The sequence below is a fragment of the Cydia pomonella genome, unplaced genomic scaffold, assembly GCF_033807575.1.
Source record: "Cydia pomonella isolate Wapato2018A unplaced genomic scaffold, ilCydPomo1 PGA_scaffold_195, whole genome shotgun sequence".
Taxonomy (NCBI): Eukaryota; Metazoa; Arthropoda; class Insecta; order Lepidoptera; family Tortricidae; genus Cydia; species Cydia pomonella.
Genome location: NW_026907835.1, coordinates 108,149 through 129,997, shown reverse-complemented (window position 1 = coordinate 129,997; position 21,849 = coordinate 108,149). Strand labels below are relative to the sequence as shown.

At 34.6% G+C, this 21,849-nt stretch overlaps 2 protein-coding genes across 2 annotated transcripts in view; both read left to right on the top strand.

The window, feature by feature from the left end:
* Nucleotides 1–509: 509 nt before the first annotated feature.
* On the top strand, nucleotides 510–5,170 carry LOC133533669 (uncharacterized). The gene has a single exon (XM_061872694.1). It carries the CDS (start codon nucleotides 623–625, stop codon nucleotides 1,124–1,126), a length of 504 nt encoding a protein of 167 aa, XP_061728678.1. The 5' UTR covers nucleotides 510–622; the 3' UTR covers nucleotides 1,127–5,170.
* A 4,533-nt stretch (nucleotides 5,171–9,703) lies between these two features.
* The window catches only part of LOC133533672 (glucose dehydrogenase [FAD, quinone]-like), a 25,286-nt gene continuing 13,140 nt past the window's right edge, over nucleotides 9,704–21,849 (top strand). Inside the window, exons 1-2 of the mRNA XM_061872697.1 lie at nucleotides 9,704–9,726; nucleotides 14,322–14,481. Coding sequence (XP_061728681.1) covers nucleotides 9,704–9,726; nucleotides 14,322–14,481 — 183 coding nt within the window. The remainder of the gene's footprint in view (nucleotides 9,727–14,321; nucleotides 14,482–21,849) is intronic.

Below are 21,849 nucleotides of genomic sequence, written 5' to 3'. Positions count from 1 at the left end.
TCTGAAAGCTAGAACTATTTGACGCAACTTTAATAAGTAATTTAATATGATAACGCTGTTCATAATGTCAGTTTGTGACCAGCCGTATAATTATGGCATTTCGAAAACCCCACGCATCCCTGTCGCATTCCATGCGTCACGCTAACGCCTGGCGCCAACTTCACGTCAAACGTCACGCCACGCAAGCGTACGGCACACGCAAACGCTACAACCATATGAACATTGCGAATTGGAAACCGGTCTGACGTTTCTTCATAGATTCTACTAAGTTGCGACTTGATCGGAAAAAACCAGTTTAAATTCTGACCTCGATATTAGTAATTAGTATTGGTGGGAAGAGGACGTAGTTATTTTGGTTCGTTTTGTGTTTTAGACTCATCCGTTCACGAATAGTAGTTCGCGCCGCGAACTACGTCATCACTCGACAAGTGTCTGATATTTAAACAATGAAAATTAGACTTTGTTTGCACTAGGTAAGGTTGAGATTGGAACGGAGGTATTTTTGCCGAAGGGGTGACTCGAAGGGCGAGGGGTATCGACCGTTGTGCGTCTCGCTCAGACGGTGAACGCGCGCCGGCAATGCCACACGCGCCACGCAAAACATGTCCACGCCGCTACCGAAATGTGCTGGCGTCAGGTCTCAAAACTACAAAAGTCTGTGCTCATAGTGCTTTTCTACTTTACCGTGTACGTTCTCGTGTCATATTCCATGTCCCCGGATACTGATTTCGCGTTTGTGAGCGACGATTTGCGTGTTGGGGATAAATATGCGTTGATTTATCTCGTAGCGCCTCGGAGTCCTGTTTTTACCGACGCGGAGGGAGCGAATGTTTTCAAAAGTCGTCGCTGCGGACAGTGTTTCATCACTAATAACAGAGGATTTTTGCCGATGAGCGAGTACGATGCTATACTTGTGCTCGGAGACCGCAGCTTGCTTTACGAAACTTCGGCTTTCATGGACCCTGGGAAGAGGTTTCTGATAGAAACGAGTAGGAAGTGCGTTAAGGAGAAGCTCAGAGGATGCAGCTGGGAACCTAGGATCACCTCATTCGGAGACAACAAGCCATACGATCTGTGCAGTCTCTGCGAGCATCTACATAGAAAGCGCCTTAAACCAAACAGTTAGAATCTGTTCATGTGATAATAGGTAAACTAATTAATTTTAGGCTCAAACAGATGCCTTGCTAGGGTAGTCAGGTTGCGGCCTGCCAAAATATTCAAGTTTTCTAAAATATACCTAGTTATATCTCAAAGTTTTACAATGGTGCTTAGTTCTCAAAATTGTACTGAATCTGGGCTGAAATCTTGGTTTTTATAGACCTGTTAAGCAAAATGTGACCCCCTTTGATGTGCAACGAAAATATACTAAAGATATTCCTAAAATGAACCTTAACACAAAGTCGTAAAGTCTATCAATGGTCACTTAAGTAGGTACTTACTATGTATTGTACTTTTTCTTTGACGTCCGTACATTCTTAGCGCATTTTACTAACCCGCTTAGAATTAAGTGATTCGATTTTCAAATAACAACGTATTTACATTCCAATTACAATAAATCCGGCCATGTGTTCCATTGTTAAAACACCTGTATTTATTTATGGCACGAACGATTTTTTTCAAAATTCTGGGATTTTGCCAAATACTAAGTACTATTTTTGTCTGAATAGCGATTTTAAGTGAATCTGGCATTTGATTAACCCAGATTTTTAGGTTATGTTGAAATGTTCTCTGACCTACAATTTGTAGGTAAGGTAAATGCGCCTATGTATAAAGTATCAATTGAACAAATTATGAATGGTATTTTTAATACCGATCTTAAATTGTGCCAATTTAAGTCTCAACAGTTATCGACAATTGACCTATGAATATTCCATTCAATACAGATGTAATCGTAACGGCACGTACTTAATTGTACCTACCTATTTATTACATGCTATTGGTACCAATACCAATTGAGTTTATTTGCCAAATCAAAGACGTCAGTACCTAACAACTACATAATTAGGTATATTGATTTCAATTACTTAATGAAAATACGTATTGTTATGTCTCATTCTATCGATTGCATTGCAATTAATTTAAATACATTACGCTATCAGACTTAGGTATTTGATTAGTTTTTTTTTTTATTACTGGCCAAGAACACAAATACTGATTGTTTAAAAATAACAATCCAAATAATATGTGTTGTGTCTCTGTGGCAGGGATGTCACGAATGTCGCATTCTTCATATTCGCGAATGTCCAGGATGCGAATGTCCGAATGCGTATACAAATGTTAGGGAATGTTGTTTTGTTATTATCATTCCTAATTAGAAAAAAATCTGTAAGTATATAAAACATGTAATCTTAAAGTGTTGCGAAATGCTGTCTACTGGTCAAAATCAAAATGCATTACCTACTTGGAAGCAGTTTGCGCGCACTGCCCATACGCGAGTCGACGAGACAGGACACGACCTGCGCACATTCGCATTCGCAAAACATTCGCTGCATTTGATGAGAATGCGAACGTCGATGCGAATGTTTAAAATGATGAGAATATTCGTATATACGAATGCGAATATTCGTGACATTCCTACTCTGTATGTATTATAATATAGATTTACTTCATGTATTTATAGAACGAACAAAATTGATTCGACATGGTAGTTAATGTCATTTCAAGAATAGGTATAGCGAATTGTAACAAAAAATGTACCAAGCAATTTCTCAAAGTCACTGGTTGCAAATTAACCACAACTCTTAGAACAGAAATAGTACAATGGGTATTTTAAGTAAGTACATAATACAATAGGTAAAGTGTGAATACCAATAGGGTCGATATTTTAAGAATTCATTTGATATGTTATTTAAAATCATGTTGTATCCAGTCTATATTGATTGTACACGTTTTTTGTTTTATATAAAATCATTGCGTCTTTTATATAATGAGATATTAATAAAGGACGTAGATACTATCATTTTCTTGAACTTATGAAGGGTATGTTAGCTGGATCTTTGTTATGTTGTATTAGTTATAAGAAATAGCCATTATATTTAATTGTGTGTGGGGTCCAAGTATGCTTGAAGACAAGGTTATGTAACACCTGTAGATATAAGGAAAAAAGCTGAATAAAAAGCCAAATAAAATCATTTTAACTTAAAAGTATGTTCGTCTAGTCATTAATTTTGGAAAGGCGATGGATTTTGGGTGTTTATGCGAACAGTTTTGTAATGGACAAATGTGTAATATAAACATTAAAATATACGCCCATTTATTATAAGGAAATATAAATCTTGGCAATCCTGTAAAATTAAATGTCAAAGTTAGGCAAATTACAGCAAGATCTAGGCCGCAAGCTTAAAATACTCCATAATATAATGCGCTATGAGCATCTATGCCTCGCGTAACCATAGTAACCCACCTACACTGTGTCATTAATATTATAACTTTCCTTAAATAGACTTCTATTATAACTAGACAATAATCAATATTAAATAACATTCAGAAGCATTTGCAGCTTTTACAGTTATTACTGTAACGTGTTAACAATATGCTAATGTTCCTATTATTAAGATAATAATTGTTAATACAGTAAATTTCAAATACCAGCTCAGAAATCTAAAATTTCATACCGTCGTTTCATATACTCGAATCAAAAATATTTAAAATGAATTATCACATATTATCTAAAATTATATGTTGTAATCGTTTAAACGCTTAGCTTATGTCATAGATTATATCGCTCGATTATTATGAGTATGACTAGTATAGTTCGTGTCATCCACGATGTCGCGCAGATTTCTCAAATCTAACCTTTAATAATATGATAATACGAGTCAAGGCACGCGTCTTCGTGAATGACACGATCTTTATCCGTCGAAGCTATCTTTGCATCGATTTGAACAAAGTAAAAATCATTATAATCGTCATATTTTCATAGGACTTTGGCATTAAAGACTTGCCGCCCTTTATCATTACAAATGCCGTGCGGAGTTAGCATGGTCCGACAAACACGAACAGGCCAATTCCATAAATATAATGTGATACTGATCTAACATGGATCTGACGTTATTCCAATATGAGATGGTTCCAAGCTATAGAGGACCTGCTGAATTGCGCATTATGTCAACTTTCAACCAAAAACGTCACTTTTGACACTAACAGGTCTGTATCAGATCAGTATCATATTGGAATGAGATTTAATAACTAAAACTCCAATTGGCCTGGTAGTGCGGAGAGCAAAAAGAGCGAAATAGATAACCTTTTTAAGTCAAATGTCAAGATTTTATTTACACCGCCTTATCTCTATGAAATATGATTACTTACCTTATTAATTACCCACATGGTGATAAATGTGATATTAATCACGAACGTAAGCCTCTTATCTCCTTAGACTGCGTTTCCACTAAAGATGTGGGAGGATGCCAATAGAAAATTGCCGACGAGAGCTGCGCTGAGCGAGAATATATGAATGAAGTGATTCTATTGCTTCTTAATAAACACATCCCTCGCTATTGTATCCTCATACGTTTCTGATGAAAACGTAGCGTAATGGAATTAAAAAGTGTGCAACTTTAGATATTTTTAATAATATTCTTACATATATATTTTTACATTTTTAATTTTTAAATCCATATATACCTACTTCTCGCGTCAAATGATGATATAAATAGACATACCCTAGACCGAGACCCTATGATATAAATAGACATTAACAATTTTTTTTTCATTAAATTTCACAGAGAAGAGGTTGAAAAGGCAACTTGAAAACGGCAGTTTTCAGCTTAATTCGAATAAACAATATTTCACATTTTGTATGAAGTCTTTCAAAACAGACAAAACGAATACATACATACTAATATTTTATGAAAGTTCATTTGTAAATGATTAGTTTTAGATTATTTTAAGTAGAATTTCTAATGTTTTTAGATGGAAGTACACACAGTCATATAATTTTCGTAACTTGCAATGTTCATTTCTGGTCTGAAATTAAAAAAAGTAATTTTTTTGTTAATATTAATATTAAAATGACATACTTAATAAAGGTTTTAAAACTTGTAAAGATATTTTTCAATGAATACCTATGTAAAATAGTTTTGAGTCCTATGTGACATGTCTAGTAAGCCACATAAATGTTTGATGTAAGTTCATAAATAAAATGATATTAATTAAATTTGTTATATAACAATTTTGTATCATTTATTGGTTCACCTTAAGTAAAAATTGAAAATTATCCATCTGTCAAAACTTCTATCTTGACATATAGCACTTTACCTCTCTACATATATGGACAAAACCAAATTTCATCTTTTAGGTTAAGAGCTAGGGAAGTATCGTCCATACAAAAAGAGAAAACCTTTTTCCACTTTTAAATATTTTTAATTATCCATGATTTTTTTGTATGTTATTGACAACGAAAAACTAGGTTTTCCTTTTTTTCAAAATTAGGAAAACATTTTTTTTAGCGAAACCTAGAATATATTATGCTGAAGCGATCGACATCAAAATCAAAGTGATTTGTTAAGATTTTATTAATGGAAAACGTTTTCTCCCGAAATGAAATTTCAAACCGTTATTTCGGACAAGAAATGTAAACTAGCAAGAAATTGCATTACATTGCGGTATCTAATCAATCTTTTGAATGCAATTACCTTATTAGTCGGCAATGTAACGAAAATTGCATGCAAGTTCTTGCTAGTCTACGCCTCGCTTCATAATATTATTAGCCCATATTATACCCAAAACAAGTCATTGGTTTAATTTAACCTAAAATTTTAAATATTTTTTCCATGGTTCGAAGATGATTTTAGACGATGCATCTGGGTAAAGTAATTATCAGTGCTGGCCGAAATGTTAATGCAATTAACCATTACAAATTAAACCGTAAACTGTAACCGTCCGTTACGGTTTAATTTGTAATGGTCAATTGCAATTAACTTTCGGCCAACACTGGTATAAATAAATAAATATTAATTTTGAAGTACCTATGCTATGTCAACTATAGGCAATTTTACCCTAGTGTCCGAAACAAATGAAGAGAGCAAAAAATGTGGGGCGCTCTTATGGCCCAACTTTTAATGATGTAGGAGGCTAACTAAGGGAAGGGGTTGTCTGGAAGAGATCGCTTTTTAGCGATAAGTCCGCCTGTTGTTACCTACCAATGTGTATATTTTATCAATTTCTGTATCTGTTTTTTATGTAGTGTGCAATAAAGAATTTTATTATTATTATTACGGGGTTACAATACAAGTGCGTTGTCGGCCTTTAAGATTCGAGTATTCTCTTGAAGGTGGTATCGGTCTAGAAATACCGTAGGCAACAGTTTCATGAGTAGGTAATGTAGTATACTTAATCCCACAATTTTCTCCTTTACTACAAGCAAGGTCAGGCACCGTTAAAAACAGACACAGGTAAAAAAACTTGCTTCTTACCGGTTTGCTATTTCAAGAAACAACTAAAGGTTATCTTTCGTATCTCTTACACCTTCACTGATCGCAAAAGACAACAAATATAAGGTAAACGTCCTAGTATTTGACACTAGTTCAGTCAGTGTTGCCAGGTCGTACTTAAGGAATAGGGTTGTATCCAATTTTATGAAACGCTTGTGTTACGTTCTACATTAACTAAAAGTTGCCCTAAAATTCAACTTTTATACTAAAAACGGCTTTAAATATGTTAAATCAACAAAATATATTTTGACAGATGCTTTCGCGAACAAAACGCTCTTTGAAAGTTGTGTGACGTCACAGTTCACGGTTTGACACATAACTACATACACACGTAGAAGATACAAACTGTCAACTGACATTTGTCATTTGTTGTTTATCGCCTAACTGTCAACAGTGTCAATCCGAGAGTTGTGGCGTCATCAGAATCTTCAAAGACGTTTCGAGTTTGGTCACGTGACGTGTGCCAAAAGATATTTTAAATTCAATATTTACAAAAATATGGTCATTACAGGTCCCCTAAAAGTAGTTTAACATGTTCTTATAATCCAAAAGAATTTATTGGGATACTAATCTGCCCTAAGATTTGTAGATGGAAACAACCCTATTGGCCGGAACAATCACATTTTTTTCGAAAACTGAAGAGAGTAATAAGGCCTTATTGGGATTAGTTCGATTTCCTTACGATGTTTTCCTTAAATGAAAATGATTGGTAAAGGATATTTCGTAAGTCGTTCCAAAAATGCATTGGTATAAGAACTTAATATTATTTCATACAATATAACGTCAGGGTTGTTCAACAAAAAATTATACTTGGTAACAAAATTTAGGTATTACGTATATGTTTGTTATCGTCATAACAGATGTAACATGAAACGTTTAAATGTAATTTGTATAAAATATACAAACGGAAGTAGGCAACGAATAACATACACAATTTATAATGCCATCATTGTAAGTACTTCACTGAATGGTGCTTTACGAGACCAAATGCACTAAGTAGTAATCAGAACAGTTAAAAATAAAATAAAAGTATTTTTTTTTAATAAAAGCTTTTATTTAAATGCTCTAAAAAGAAGAAAATAAAATTTTCCTTCAAAATTTTAATCATCAACTTATGACCTCATTATACACAATTTATATATATAAACCTCGCGACAAGCTTTTATGAATATATAGGTAAATTGTGTATAATGAGGTTATAAGTTGATGATTAAAATTTTAAAGGAAAATTTTATTTTCTTCTTTTTAGAGCATTTAAATAAAAGCTTTTATTAAAAAAAAAAATACTTTTATTTTATTTTTTACTTTTTAGTTATTTTGAGTTACTCTCAACAATCCCTTTCATTTGATACCCATATTGTAGAAGTGCATTAAAAATAACTAATTCTCACGTGGGGAGAGGGGGGAGGAGATGATGTGGCAAATATCACGTATTTTTTTCGGCCAAAAATAATGTAAAAATTTGAAAGAATTAGATTCATTTGAATATGCCAAAATCTGACTCAATTCTTCTATACATATATTAAATGTCATGGAAAGATGTAAAAAATTATGGTATTGATTTAATAAAGATTCGATCCCCATCGCTTGATAATAATTAATCAATAAAGCAAATTGTGTTTTGTTTAATATTTTTGACGCCGTGATAGAAATCCCTCGCGTAATTAATGGACGCCCTCTTAAGCTGAATGCCATTCGGAATAAGTTGTATATTTTCATCACTAATCATAGGAAGCATTTACAATCGTTGAAGCGAAAGCGGTGAAGCGTGAACCGTGAACAGTGCGCGTGTTCAGTCGACCGATTATCTGGGGGCCTAGCAAGAGGATAATCTTTGATAGAAACTGCCAATCCAAACTAGAATAATGAATGTTAGTCACGTGAATTTTAGCAGCGACGAGTTGAGAAGAAGTAGCCGCACTTGCAATCCGGAGGTCGCGGATTCAAATCTCGACTCGTACCTATGAAATTTTTGGAACTTATGTACGAAATATCATTTGATATTTACCAGTTGCTTTCGGTGAAAGAAAACATCGTGAGGAAACCGGAGTAATCCTAATAAGGCCTAGTTTACACAGATAGGTCAGATGGCAGTCGCTTTTTAGGGTTCCGTATCCAAATGGCAAAAAACGGAACCCTTATGGATTCGCCATGTCCGTCTGTCTGTCCGTTTATGTCACAGCCACTTTTTTTTCCGTAACTATAAGAACTATACTGTTAAACCTTGGTAAGTAGATGTAATTCCATGAACCGCATTAAGATTTTCATACAAAAATAGAAAAAAAAAAACTATAAATTTTGGGGGTTCCTCATACTGAGAACTGAAACTCAATTTTTTTTTCATCAAACCCATACGAGTGGGGTATCTATGGATAGGTCTTCAAAAATGGTATAATAGTTTGCGCGAGAGACACTTCCAAAGTGGTTAAATGTCTGTAACTTCTAAAATAAGAGAATGATAAAACAAAAAAAAAGATGTACATTACCATGCAAACTTCCACCGAAAATTGGTTTGAACGAGATCTCTCCTAAAATTAGTGCGATAAAGACAACTGCAGCTTAGCTGTAAAACCCTGCGAAAAAATCTCGAATTTCAAGATTTCGTATTCGACACGTTCGACGGATTCGTAACGAAATTTTGAAATGTAAATAGTAATGAAATTATGTGTGTCGGACTGTTTTGTTTTTTGGGCTAATTTGTATCAGTGTTGAATACTATTACGCTTCTCCATGTAGCCTAGTCAATTGGACCGCTTTTGTGATGTTTAAAGTACTTTAGCGCTTAAAAAAACATAAATATCAAAGAAAAACAAAACAGTCCAACACAAATATTGATAATAATCTGTGTTGAAAAAATCATTTCTCTCACAAAAACCATTCCATTAATTCCAAACCATTTCGCATTTAGTCCGCCGTTTGTACATTGTTGTATATATTTAGTGCAATAAAGTTTAAATAAAGAAATAAATAATAAAAACCACGTGGGTCTAAAACCGCGAAGGAAACAGTCTAGTACGTTTATATGAAGAAATGACAACTGGTCTTGCCTCTTAAGATGTTATATTATGTTCCAAATCGTCACGATAGTTATTAATAAAATTTACTACTTAATTAAGGTTTATAATCCTTAACAATCATTACCAAACTGAACCCAACAAACAAACTGACAAACACATCCTATTTCCAAACGCATCCTTTTCGCAACCCACCGCAACGCATTGCTTCCATTCGCGAGCGTAGTTGGGAAATACACGCACTTGGATCGAGTGAACATGAAGATTCTATTCATATTAAGGTTAGTAATAATTGATAATTAATTTTCATCACACTTGCTCGTAAACGGTGTTACTGTATGTCAATATACTGAGATGGAATGAGCTTTATTATGCCCACGGGTCGTAATTTTAAATTACTTTATGCCCATGGGTATATTTTTTAATTATGTCACTAATTCATACGAACCGAGTGGATTTTACTTTTAAAATATTGACGTTCATAATTAAATATTTTTGATACTTTAATAGCCGTTTAAAATATATTTTACATAATTTTCATTTGATGCCTAACCTGTTAAAAATTACAATATGGCAGACGAATGTTTGAAATGTCACCGTATTTAATATTATTTCGCATAAAATTTTGTTTTTTACTCACAAGAGTATTGGTTGACTGGTAGAGAATGCCTTAAGGCATTAAGTCCGCCATTTGTACCTTCATGTATTGTGCAATAAAGATTAAATTAATAAATAAGAGTGATGAAAAACATTGTGTGTTCCACGGGCGGTACAAGAATTACGAACTCGTGTTAATTAAGCCCTGGCCTTCTGCTTCGGGCTTAATTAACACTTGGTCATAGATTATTGTTGACCGCCCTTAATAAGTACACAAATGTACAATTACAAGTATTGTTAACTGTCAATTCATAACTCATTATCATTACATAGATATTGCTGTCAAAATATTTCCTCAGATGCACCTGTACCCCTATACTTGCCGCAAAACTAACTAGCCACTGAGATCATAAAGCTATCTCCTTTACCCTTGTTAAGACCAACCAAGAGTGAAAGAGATGGCATTATGACCTGACCGGCCAGATAGTTTTGCGGATAGTATAGTGTGAATTTATTCGACAGCGAAACGTGACGTACGCATTTGCGTTGTCTCATTTTGTATGGGATTTTGAGTTTCCAAAACGTCCCGCTTGGCGCGTTGTTTCTAAATTAGTTACAAATCAGACACCAACAAAAATGCCACAACATCCATATACATTACATATCTAGACGGTACAGTGTGCAAAAAGGTAACCTTGATCTATCAACCTTGTCTGAGGCAGGCATTGTTCAACTCAAGAATGTTTACAATTTACATCGTTTAGCGCCACTGAAATCTCATGTGTTAAAATTTTTGTGTGGATTTGTAGAACGTTTTTTTATACCTTTATTGGGGATTTCACTTTTACGGATTACTTAATGCATTATTGGACCGATCTCGGATAGGTAGTTAAAGATATTAGGTACCTACTCCCTTATTTTAGATCTTTTTTTTATTTGTTACCTAATTCTATATTTACTCATTTATTTAACACCTTATTGCACAATACAATAAAGTAGAAATGGCGGACTTAATGCCTTAAGAGGCTGTCAACACCCAATGTCCTTGAAATTGATGTTACTTAAACAGTTTTTTAAGAAAGACTATTTGTTTTAGTCAAGTAAGAAAAATATATGTTCATATTAATTATATTTCAAAGACCGTGGTTGTACTCGATACACGATTGAACGAAATCGGCTCGATAAAAAATAATTGCAAAGATTGGTCTTAAAATCACAATTAAACGGTTTTATGTCTTTATTGTTTTGACTTATGGGTCTGCAATTAAAATCACAATTTCAAAACATTTATATCTAAACCGCTATTGAGTAAAATATTACACTAATAATCCACTTTTTTTTATTTAAATATTTTTCTTATTATTCCCTTGTCCAGGCCCAGTAACATGCGACAGTGCTATCTCATTTACTCCGATACAAATAGACAGTGTGCGCGCTTTAGGTATTGACAGCCTCTTAAGGCATTCTCTACCAGTCAACCATCGGGCCAAACAGAAACTTGCAATATGAGTAACGCTAATTGACGCAATAATGAATAGAATCAGGCGTTACCTACTTTGCGAAAATCCATATTAAATAAAAACAAAAAATATTACTTTGCTTATCTGCGAGGCCAGACCGGTCGTCAAACCGGTCGTTAATAATAAATAATTGCATGTAAAAATACGCAAGTAAGTATAACGGGTTAGCACTGATTGACTAGCACGTTATCATTTTGCGGATTTTCTTTAATACCACTACGGTGGCAAACAAGCATACGGCCCATCTGATGGTAAGCAGTCACCGTAGCCTATGGACGCCTGCAGCTCCAGAGGTGTTACATGCGCGTTGCCGACCCTTTAAATCTATACACTCCTTTTTTGAAGAACCTCATACTGTAGACCCTGGGGAAAACCTCGGCAGGTGGCTCATTCAAAAACATTCGACCATTTAGGTAACAAGGATAAGCGTAACGTTTTTTGTTTTAATTTATTTAGCTAACTACCGTGTTATCTACACCCGCACCCGCGCGCGTGCGCCCGCTCCGTGCGTGCACCCGGGCCAGCTAGCGGGCGCGGACGCCCTAACTTCGATTGTTTTGGGAGCGATTTTTTTGCTCCACGTTTTTGTAGTTATGTAAAAACGAAACATCGCGAGGAAGCATTTTGCCGGTTCAATGTCGAGAGGAAACAGTGTTTGGGAAACATCCTTCCAATCAGGAAATATAGGTTGCAAGTACGATATCTATTAGGGATTAGAATGGCACTCTCTGACTTTGTCTCAAGTTTAAAATAGGTCCATTAAATATTGTTTCTCGTAGTATTTACGGTAAATGTAGACTTGGATTCTGAAAACAATGCGTTTAAATAGTCTAAAGTTTTTTAACAGGATCAAATGTATTATGACAATTATTTACATTACCAGATGCTTATGCTTAAAATGCGAAAATAATGCAATATTACGTATAATATACGTATTATATTATAAAGATGAAGTGTGCTGTATAATTAATTCTACACGCCTAGACTCCTAAACTCAAAAAATCTTTTTAATTTAAGATTAGTAGTTAAGTTAGAAAAATGCATATTTTTTGGTGTGAAATAAACAGATTTTTTTTTTTTTTAGATAACACTCAGATATAATGTATGTACATACCTATACCTTAAGAGGAGTCTAATGCAAAATTGTAGGCAGTTTTTATACAAGGTGTTTATTTAGTAACCTGCAATAATTTATGTGGTGAATATATGTATAAGTCACACTGAACAACTTTTACTATGGGACTATCCTCGAAATCGCGAAAAAAATTTTTTTGTCTATTTCATAATTTTTTTTTTCTTTTTATTTATTTATTGCAGAGGGAAACAAACAGCATATCATTACACATACAGTTTAACAAATTAAGTTAATACAACAGCCAGAACAGTTTCCACTTATAGGTACTTAACACAATTATTGCTCTGAGAAAAACAACATGCACGTATTAAACAATTTTGGCTGTCTAACCTTGAAATTTTGTATAGGAAAGTATTTTTTTCGCGATTTCGGGGTTGGTCTCATATCATATCATATCAGTATGACCTGTATATTCAGCCCGGTAAATTATTGCAAGTGACTAAATAAACTGCATATTTACACAATACTTTAACTTACACGTTTTAATCAAAGGATAATGCAATGAAAAAAACACACGGAAATTAGAATTTAACATTCACTCACTTTTGGAAAGACGGAAAGACACATTATCGCACTGTCACGTAGACGAGTAACAATCTTATTCTTACCAATGAGAATTTGAAATAGAGGTGTATTCAAAGAAAACTTAGTAGCCAAGTAGCCACGTAAATTTATTGTCGTTTCATGACTTTTAAAACGCCATTTGACTTTGATCCTTATTCTTTCAGTAATATGCAAATGGCGTTCTAAAAGCTTTAATCATGTGTCAAAAGATGGCGGTAAATTTACTGTGGCTTAAAGTTAAATGTAATGACCGTGTTCTGTGTTACAACAACGGTATATGCAACATTTAATTACTTTCTATAAAAATATATATATTTTTTAATTAACTATGCCATTTAGTTTCCTTGAACGTCCTACGCATTCCCCGGAGTTAACGGAATTCAATAAAAACACGGTGTATAAATGAACCAAAAATAGGCCTTATGGCTCCTCTACACGATGGCCCAGCGTAGGCCAGGCCTAGGGACGCATTTATGCGTTAGAGGGAGCAAGTGATATTGCTATCTCATTTCACCGCATAGCTGCGTCCCTTAGACTGGCCTACGTTGGCCATCGTGTGGAGGAGCCCTGAAGCTTCCTACATTACTAAAATTAAAAGGTACCTACGCGATTAAGGCATCGTAAGTTCAGAGAGCGGAGTATTTACAAGCTTTTTGTAACTTTCCCTGTTAGTATAAATGTATAGAAAAACATCACGAACATAGGTCTAAAACACACTTCAAATTCTTCAAAATTCAGAACAATTACAAATATGTACAAATATTCATTGATAACACCAATGTTTCTATTTATGCACAAAAGCTAAAATATATAAAAATTACTTCCAAAAATGCGCAATTTTATTTTTGAGGGAAATCAGCGATTTCTTTTTTTATTTTGTTGTCCTGAGTACGCACATCCATCTCGCTCGCTTACGCCCAGTGAGAGTGAGAGAAGAACAGGAAGCTACGGTACGGGCCCTTAAGTCCCGTTAAAGTAAATAATAATGTGCATATATCTTGCATCCTACATCCTCTCCTCTTTTCTCTATTCAACTTTCTTATCTCTCGTCTCTCTCTAGCCTGATCTCGTCCTGCAGCTGTGACCTCTTCAGCAAAGCCACCAGGACCCGGGCAGACGAGCTGGACGTCAGGAACAGCGTGTTTGACTTCATCATCATCGGCGGAGGCACTGCTGGCTGTATCCTGGCTAACCGGCTGTCTGCTGTCCAGGAGTGGAAAGTAATCATCACCATCCTGGTTTTCACCACATCCTCATCATTTTCAGTTGAAGCCCCAAGAGGCACACCACTGCCAACAATCTAAGTCACCCAATTAAAATGACATGCTTATAGCACATATAAAAATAAATAAATAAAAACAGCGGCGGTATCATAGTCGTATTTTTATCATCTGTCATGTCATGCGTCACTTTCACACTTTTTTTTTTAATTTATTTAGAACACAAACAGTCACATATACAAATGGATTTGAAGTACAATGTAGAGTACTTGACATACTTAAGAATCATAGACCTGGAGGTTCATTATTAAGTACATAATGTTAACATACATACTAACAGTATAAAGAAAATGAAATCATGAGCCATACTTAAATTCTATTTGCTAGTCTTCAGAGGAAAAAAAAATACAATAAGTTGTAATACAGTAAGCAAGTTTAACATTACTGTCAAACCTGCACTCACTTACATGCCTGTGTCGCACTAACATACTTGTTAGAACGTGACAGGCATGGTGACAAATGATAAAGAGCCGACCATCTCAGCCCTACAGCGGTGGCAGCATAGTTCAATATTTATCACTTGTCAGTGACAAGTTGTCACTATGCCCGTTACTTTCCTACCTTACATACTTGTTAGAACGTGACAGGCATGGTGACAAATGATAAAAAGCCGACCATTTTAACCCTACAGGAGTTATTATATCGATAAAGTCAGTTATCGATGTTTTTCCCATCTGCTAGTGATTGCATAATGGGTGCAAGTTTACAAAATAGAAAATTAAATTCATCACATATAATTATCATCATCCACTGAGCATAAGCTTTCAATTCAACTAGTTTCACAACTAGCACATGCTTTTCCCCCGGGATTTCCCTACGGGACATCCCGGCATCAAATAAATGGTGTGATAGAGGAAACCTTCTAAACTCCTTAATAATAACTCAAAAAAAGATCATGCTTTTTATTTTCACAAGATTTATAGCACGATAGCTTAATAATGGCATGTAAATCATATACTTAATAATGTGACTGGGTTCCTTACAGAGCTAATAAGGAAAACTTCTTACTTTTCCCAACAGTTATAAACATAAATAAGTAACGTTTTGGGTTCTACGTAAAACCGCGAATAAAGCGCAAAAACCCAATGAAATCAATAATATAATTAACTGAATTAGCTCTTTACTCCCAACGGGAAACAGGAGTTTTTACTAAGATGAGATTATTGAATTTGTATGCCAATAGTCACAACATAGTGATACTTACATATTTAGTACCTGGGCGACCGAACGTTGCTCGGTTATAACTATTTATTGTAATATGGTGGTGTATAGGTGATAATCTTAACTACATTTTTTTACTAAATTAAACTTGTCTAAAACAATAACAATTAAAAATATATATATATAAACTTGAACATATATATAAAAAAAAACAAAAGTTAGTCACCGGGCGAGATTCGAACCCGTAACACTCGTTTCTAGCAGTCCGCGTCTTAACCCGTTGGGCCAGACGGACAGTGGCCGGCAACACAAAATTAGCGACCATATTCTGCGTCGAAAGAAAAACGCATGAAAACTCGAAAACACGCGTTTTCCCAAACATAAGACTAATCTAGATCGATTGTTTACCCCCAAAAACCCCCACATACCAAATTTCAGCGAAATCGTTAGAGCCGTTTCCGAGATCCCTGAAATATATATATATATATATATATATAAATATATATACAAGAATTGCTCGTTTAAAGGTATAAGATTTAACAGCTTGTAACTTACCTATGTTGCACAAATAAATCTTTGCATCTTTGAAAAAACGTAGGTCATCAAACATACCTAATGCCTTTAACATAATCTTCTACTACATTATGTGATCATTCTTCAACAAATTACCCTTTTTTATTGCTCTTGAGTGTATTTTAATTTTAAGTAGTTCTCACCTCATCCTAAAGTTATTAATCATGAGTCATATGAGCCATATGTTCCTTAAAAAGGTCAATGAAATGTCGCGAGCCCTTATTTCAAAGGTCAATTGTTTCTACATTATTAGGTTCGTTACTACTTTCGCTTAGTATGTGTTTATACCCTATGAATATCTAATATCTACAATTGCTTTAAGAAATAATAACTTTGTTGAAGAATGAAATAGTATTTTATGCAACAGTTGTATAAGAAGGGTCAAAAAAGGCGAGTGGCGTGAGTTACAATGTGAGCCGGAGCCGAAGGCGTAGGCGAACATTGTAAAGGAATACGCCGCGAGCATTTTTTGACCTACTTATACAACGTTGCATACAATACTTTTCCTACGAGTCAACAAATATAAATCTTAATTTAGGTAAACAAAGCAAAAGTATAGTTACGCGCCCGGCCCGCCCCGGGCCGCGGCCGCGGCCGGCCGGTCAGAAACACCTTCTTGTAACTCATGAGGCCCTGGTACTTGCTACTTCCTAAATTAAATTTTTGGACAGTTTTTTCTCGATTTTGGCCACCGTAGCCTACGGAGACTAACAAGCAACGCTAAGCGGTCTTCGTAGTCTATGGGTGTTGCTATATTACGGGTGTCACATGCGTGTTTCTGACTTATGAAGTAATTGTTTTTACTATGCAACCAAATGAATATTTTGTAAGTTGGCAGCAATGCACTTAGTTTTAAACTGTATTCGTTTTGATCTTGTTAGGTTGGTAGCCATTAATCGCAGAAACGTTATAGCGATTAAAAGCACAAGTGCTGTTATGAGGAATAGACAATATAGACTTTTCTTGAAACCTTTTATGTATATTCTTATATTCGTGTTAATGAATGCATAAATGACAGTAGAGGAGTAGGAAAAGTATTTAATGACCAGAAGTCGGAAATTTTACGATAACGAGTTACGAGTTATAAACATTTTTTACAGTACATATGGGGCTACTTTATAGCACTAGTGCGAGAAGTAGCATATTACGTTACTGTGTCGAACATTTAAAGGGCCATATGTACTGTAAAACGTTGTACGATACATGTGCGAATAGGTAATTCGCAACTCGTGTCGATTTAAAACACTCCCTTCGGTCGTGTTTTAATTTATCGCCACTCGTTTCGAATTTCCTATTTTTCGCACTTGTATCGTAATGTACTATTTTATCGATATCGATAGTTGTGTGATAGAATTTTACCGCAATTTGTATTTTATTACTGTCATAATTAATAATAATTATGTAAGAGCTTATCTGGGGCATCCGGTCGGAAGGCTAAGGTACCGATGACGAAAATATAGGTCGTGTCGAGCTTACTATGCGGCCAATCCCGAAATACGTTACTTTTTCATATTTAACATATATCATTAAAAGAACAAGGATCAAAGTCAAATGGCGTTCTAAAGGTGGCAGTAAATAACGAGGTCCAGAAAGACCTGTGCGACATCCAAGCGGCTGATTGGCGTCGGATCGCACAGGATAAAAACGAATTAATATGTGTTGTGGATAAAAACTTGCGTTTTGTAGACATATTTAATGATATTAACGCGATTAAATTACATTATTTTACCTCAAATCCGACGACAGCTGACCGCTCTGAATCATCCGTGACCAAATCTTTAGTTATTCAGTGTAAAAAGTGCCTATTTCTATTTATTGTGACGAAGTTATAAAATTGGCCAATTACAGTTTCTTAATTTTCTTCCATCATTCCACATAACTAAAAGTTTAATACTATTATATCTCCAGTCGGGGGTAGCTACTACAATTTGCATTATGAAAGTCGTATAAAAAACATATATTAATGCTTAACTTTTGTAATTTTTCACAAAAAAGACAACGGGTTTCCCGAACTTTATTTACCCACTACACTTAAATCGACCGGGATATAAACCGTGATTACCTTTTATATTGTTTTGATTGAGTTCCCGATTTTTCGACGCAGTTACATGCATCTTGTTCACGGGTAACTGGAGATAGCGGGTGGGTGTCAAAGTTGTGTAGACCGCGCTCGGTCTGCCCTCATTCGTGCGCGTCGGCTGCGTTCGCTTTCAACGTTACCACTGGTCGCGTCCACATTTGTTAGTCTAACACTATAAAAAACAACAAAACACACAATATAAAACAACTAACAATTTAAAGATAATCACGGTTTACATCACGGTCGATTTAAGTGTAGTGAAACCAACCGTGAATCATTCAAAACTTTATTTACCCAATTGTCAAAATTCTAGTGTTAATGCTAACAGGCACACTTTATTTTATATGTTTCAACTTAAATTTATTAAATGTAGACCAATTAGGTAATTGGTCAATTTTAATTCCTTTGGGCAAAAGTTATGGTTAAATTTATTTGCATGACTAAATTTAATTTAAATACTTACGTAATTGATTAAAATATTCACGGCTAAGTCTACTTCATATTTCTAAGCCTAAAAGTATTTAGAATAAGCTGAATTTGGCTATTTTGTTTTATTGGGCCAATACCCGTTTTTTAAACTAACACAATATGCGCTTATATTTAATATAAAGCGTATATGTGACATTAAATATGAAAAGGGACTGTATTGTCGGTGGCGTTTACGTCATTATCAACATGCTCCCATATTATAAACAACGCCGCGCTACGCAGTGCGGCGTAAGCGCCATCGACAATAAGGTCCCTTTTCATAGATAATGTCACATATACCTACTTTTAACACGTTGGTACACTTACTTTTATTACTTATTTACTAGCTTTTGCCCGCGACTTCGTTTACATATTTTTTATCAAATCTGATTTTTGTTGATTCAACATAGAAACTTCCACGCCCTAATAGAATAGCTAATTGGTCAAACTGAAAAAAAAAATCTTATGAAAAGTTAAATAAAAAATAAGTTTATAATCTTTTTTTAAATAAATTATTGATTCTATTTACAAAATTCCACCCTCTTTTTACATCCTTATGGTATGATTTCGGGGATTTAAACTATTCCATGTCCTTCCCCGGGACATAAACTATCTCTGTTCTAAATTTCAACTGAATCGGTTTAGCGGTTTAAGCGTGAAGAGGAAACAGACAGACACTTTCGCATATATAATATTAGTATGGATTTGAGCCTGCCAGTGTAATGTCACGTTCGAAACGTCAGGTAAATAATAAAAGTAGATAAGTAAATATATTCTTATAAGTATAGTAGGTAGATAAATACCTACCAATGACATAGGTACTATGTCGCAAACTGTAATGAAACATTTTAATTGAGTGCTAATTATAAGAGGCCAGATCGTAGGCGTGTTTTGGCTAATCAATGATGGCGCCTTGGCGCCGAGATAAATCTCAATAGAGCCGAGTCAGGCTAATCTGCACAACGCATAACAACCGCAAGGCCTGGGCTATAACCGCGAAAATCGAAGTTCGTCAATTGCGGTGATTTTTCTCTGTCACTCTAATTAGGTCTTTGTGAGCGTAAAAGAGAAAGATCCCCGCAATTTGCGAATCGAGCTGTAAGCGAGCGCGCAATAAGAAAGCCGATGTGGGTAATGACCAATGTACACGCGTTTCATACGACGTTTTTCAACACACTTGCGAGGAAAAAACAAAACTTATAAATTAGATTTTTTTTTGTCAAAACATTAAGTACAATTTTCAAAATGGTGGGTTACCGTTTTAACATCGAATAATTGCACCAAAGCGTGCTGGGCTTGTAGGTAATTAATGTAATTATTCGCCAGTTCAGTGAAGTAAGCTACAAACACGTTTTCTTTGTATGAAACATTGTAGTTTGCATATTGCACTTGTTTGCAAGTTTGCTTAAAAATTTTTTTTTTTTTTTCCCTGTAATGTAAAAGTATCCTGCGATGCGATAAATGTCCCATCATAACGGCACGCGTCATCAACTACAGCTCCAGCCATGATGATGACACTTGTCTACGTGACTGAGTGATAATGACACTGTCCGTCTCTTTCAATCGCCCGGTGTTAAAAAAAGACAAGTGCTTTATCACATGGATAACTTCGTCCATCATACGCCTGCAATTCCAAATTTGAACCCACGTACAGTAAAGTTGAGCCATATTCGGTTATGGCTACTTTTTCATTGTCCGCGCTTCCTAAATCGGCTGTCGGCGGACCTGACAGGACATAACATTAAACATAAAGACTTTGTGGCAGGAAAAACTACGTTGCAAAGGCTTTAATATTACAAATGTAAGTTTTTATATTTGCTCCACCATGCAAAAACGGATGGAAAGGTCATAGGTGTTTTTAAATAGTAACTTGCAAAGAGTAGTAACCAAAGACACTTTGAGACAGGAAAAACTATGTTGCAAAGATATTGTAATTTAATAGAGAACTGTTTTTTCTATACAAGATTATTTTGATTTATATAAAAAATAGTTCAAATTAAAAAAAAAAGTACCTATAGTATTTTTTGTGTGTGCGTTTTTAGTTATTGGTTTTTGGGTCTCATGTTGTGCCTTAATTTTTTAAGTTTCATCTGTGTTTATTTGTACTAACATGATCGCAATAAGTATATGATTATAATTAAATCCCGGAATTTAAAGGATAGAACGACTTTTATATGCGGACGAAGTAGCGGGCGGGGAAACTTTTTTTAGAAACCTTAAATTAGTTTTTAAAAATCTCTCGAATAATGTGACACACATTGAGTTTTAGTTAAGTTTGAGTTTAAGTATTTAGTAACCACCCCAAGGATGGTATGGACAAATACTGTAAAATAAGTATTTACCAACAGTTTTTTATCGCCGACAACATTTTACCATAAACAAGAGCCAAAGGGCTGTTTAAGTTTAATTTTTCATTAATATTTGTTAGTTTGAAAACTAATGACGCCATACATCCCATGACTGGAGCAAAAAAAATTAAACACTTTTGCGGACGAAGTTGCGGGCTGCAATAACGAAAGTAAGGCACTTTTGTTACATATCCCAACATTTTTTGTCCATTGTCTTCTATTTTTTTTTTGTTATTCTGAAAATAGCAACAAATAATCTTTGCATAGGTTTTCCAACCTTGAGTTTAACCAGGTGTTGTGACGTCAGCACTTATCGGAGCTCCTTGTATTAATAGAACGTTGATGTATACTGTAAGCAATGCAAACGGTGAAATCTAGCAACAATTTACTGTCTAAGGATATACGTGGAGCCTAACTGAAAGTTTTTAGAATATATAAAACTACTAATAAACTTCTACTTTTCAAACAATCAAATATTTATTTTCTATAAGTATAAGCACAGTTGCATGCATGCAAATACAGTTTAACAAAAGATAAAACTATATAAAATAACACAAATTAAACAACCAGGAAAAAAAAAGTATACAATTTAAATATTAATAGAAAAATGACAAGTTAATTTAATAATAATTTAGTACTCAAGGATAGAATAATATAGCCTGTTTACAAAATATTATT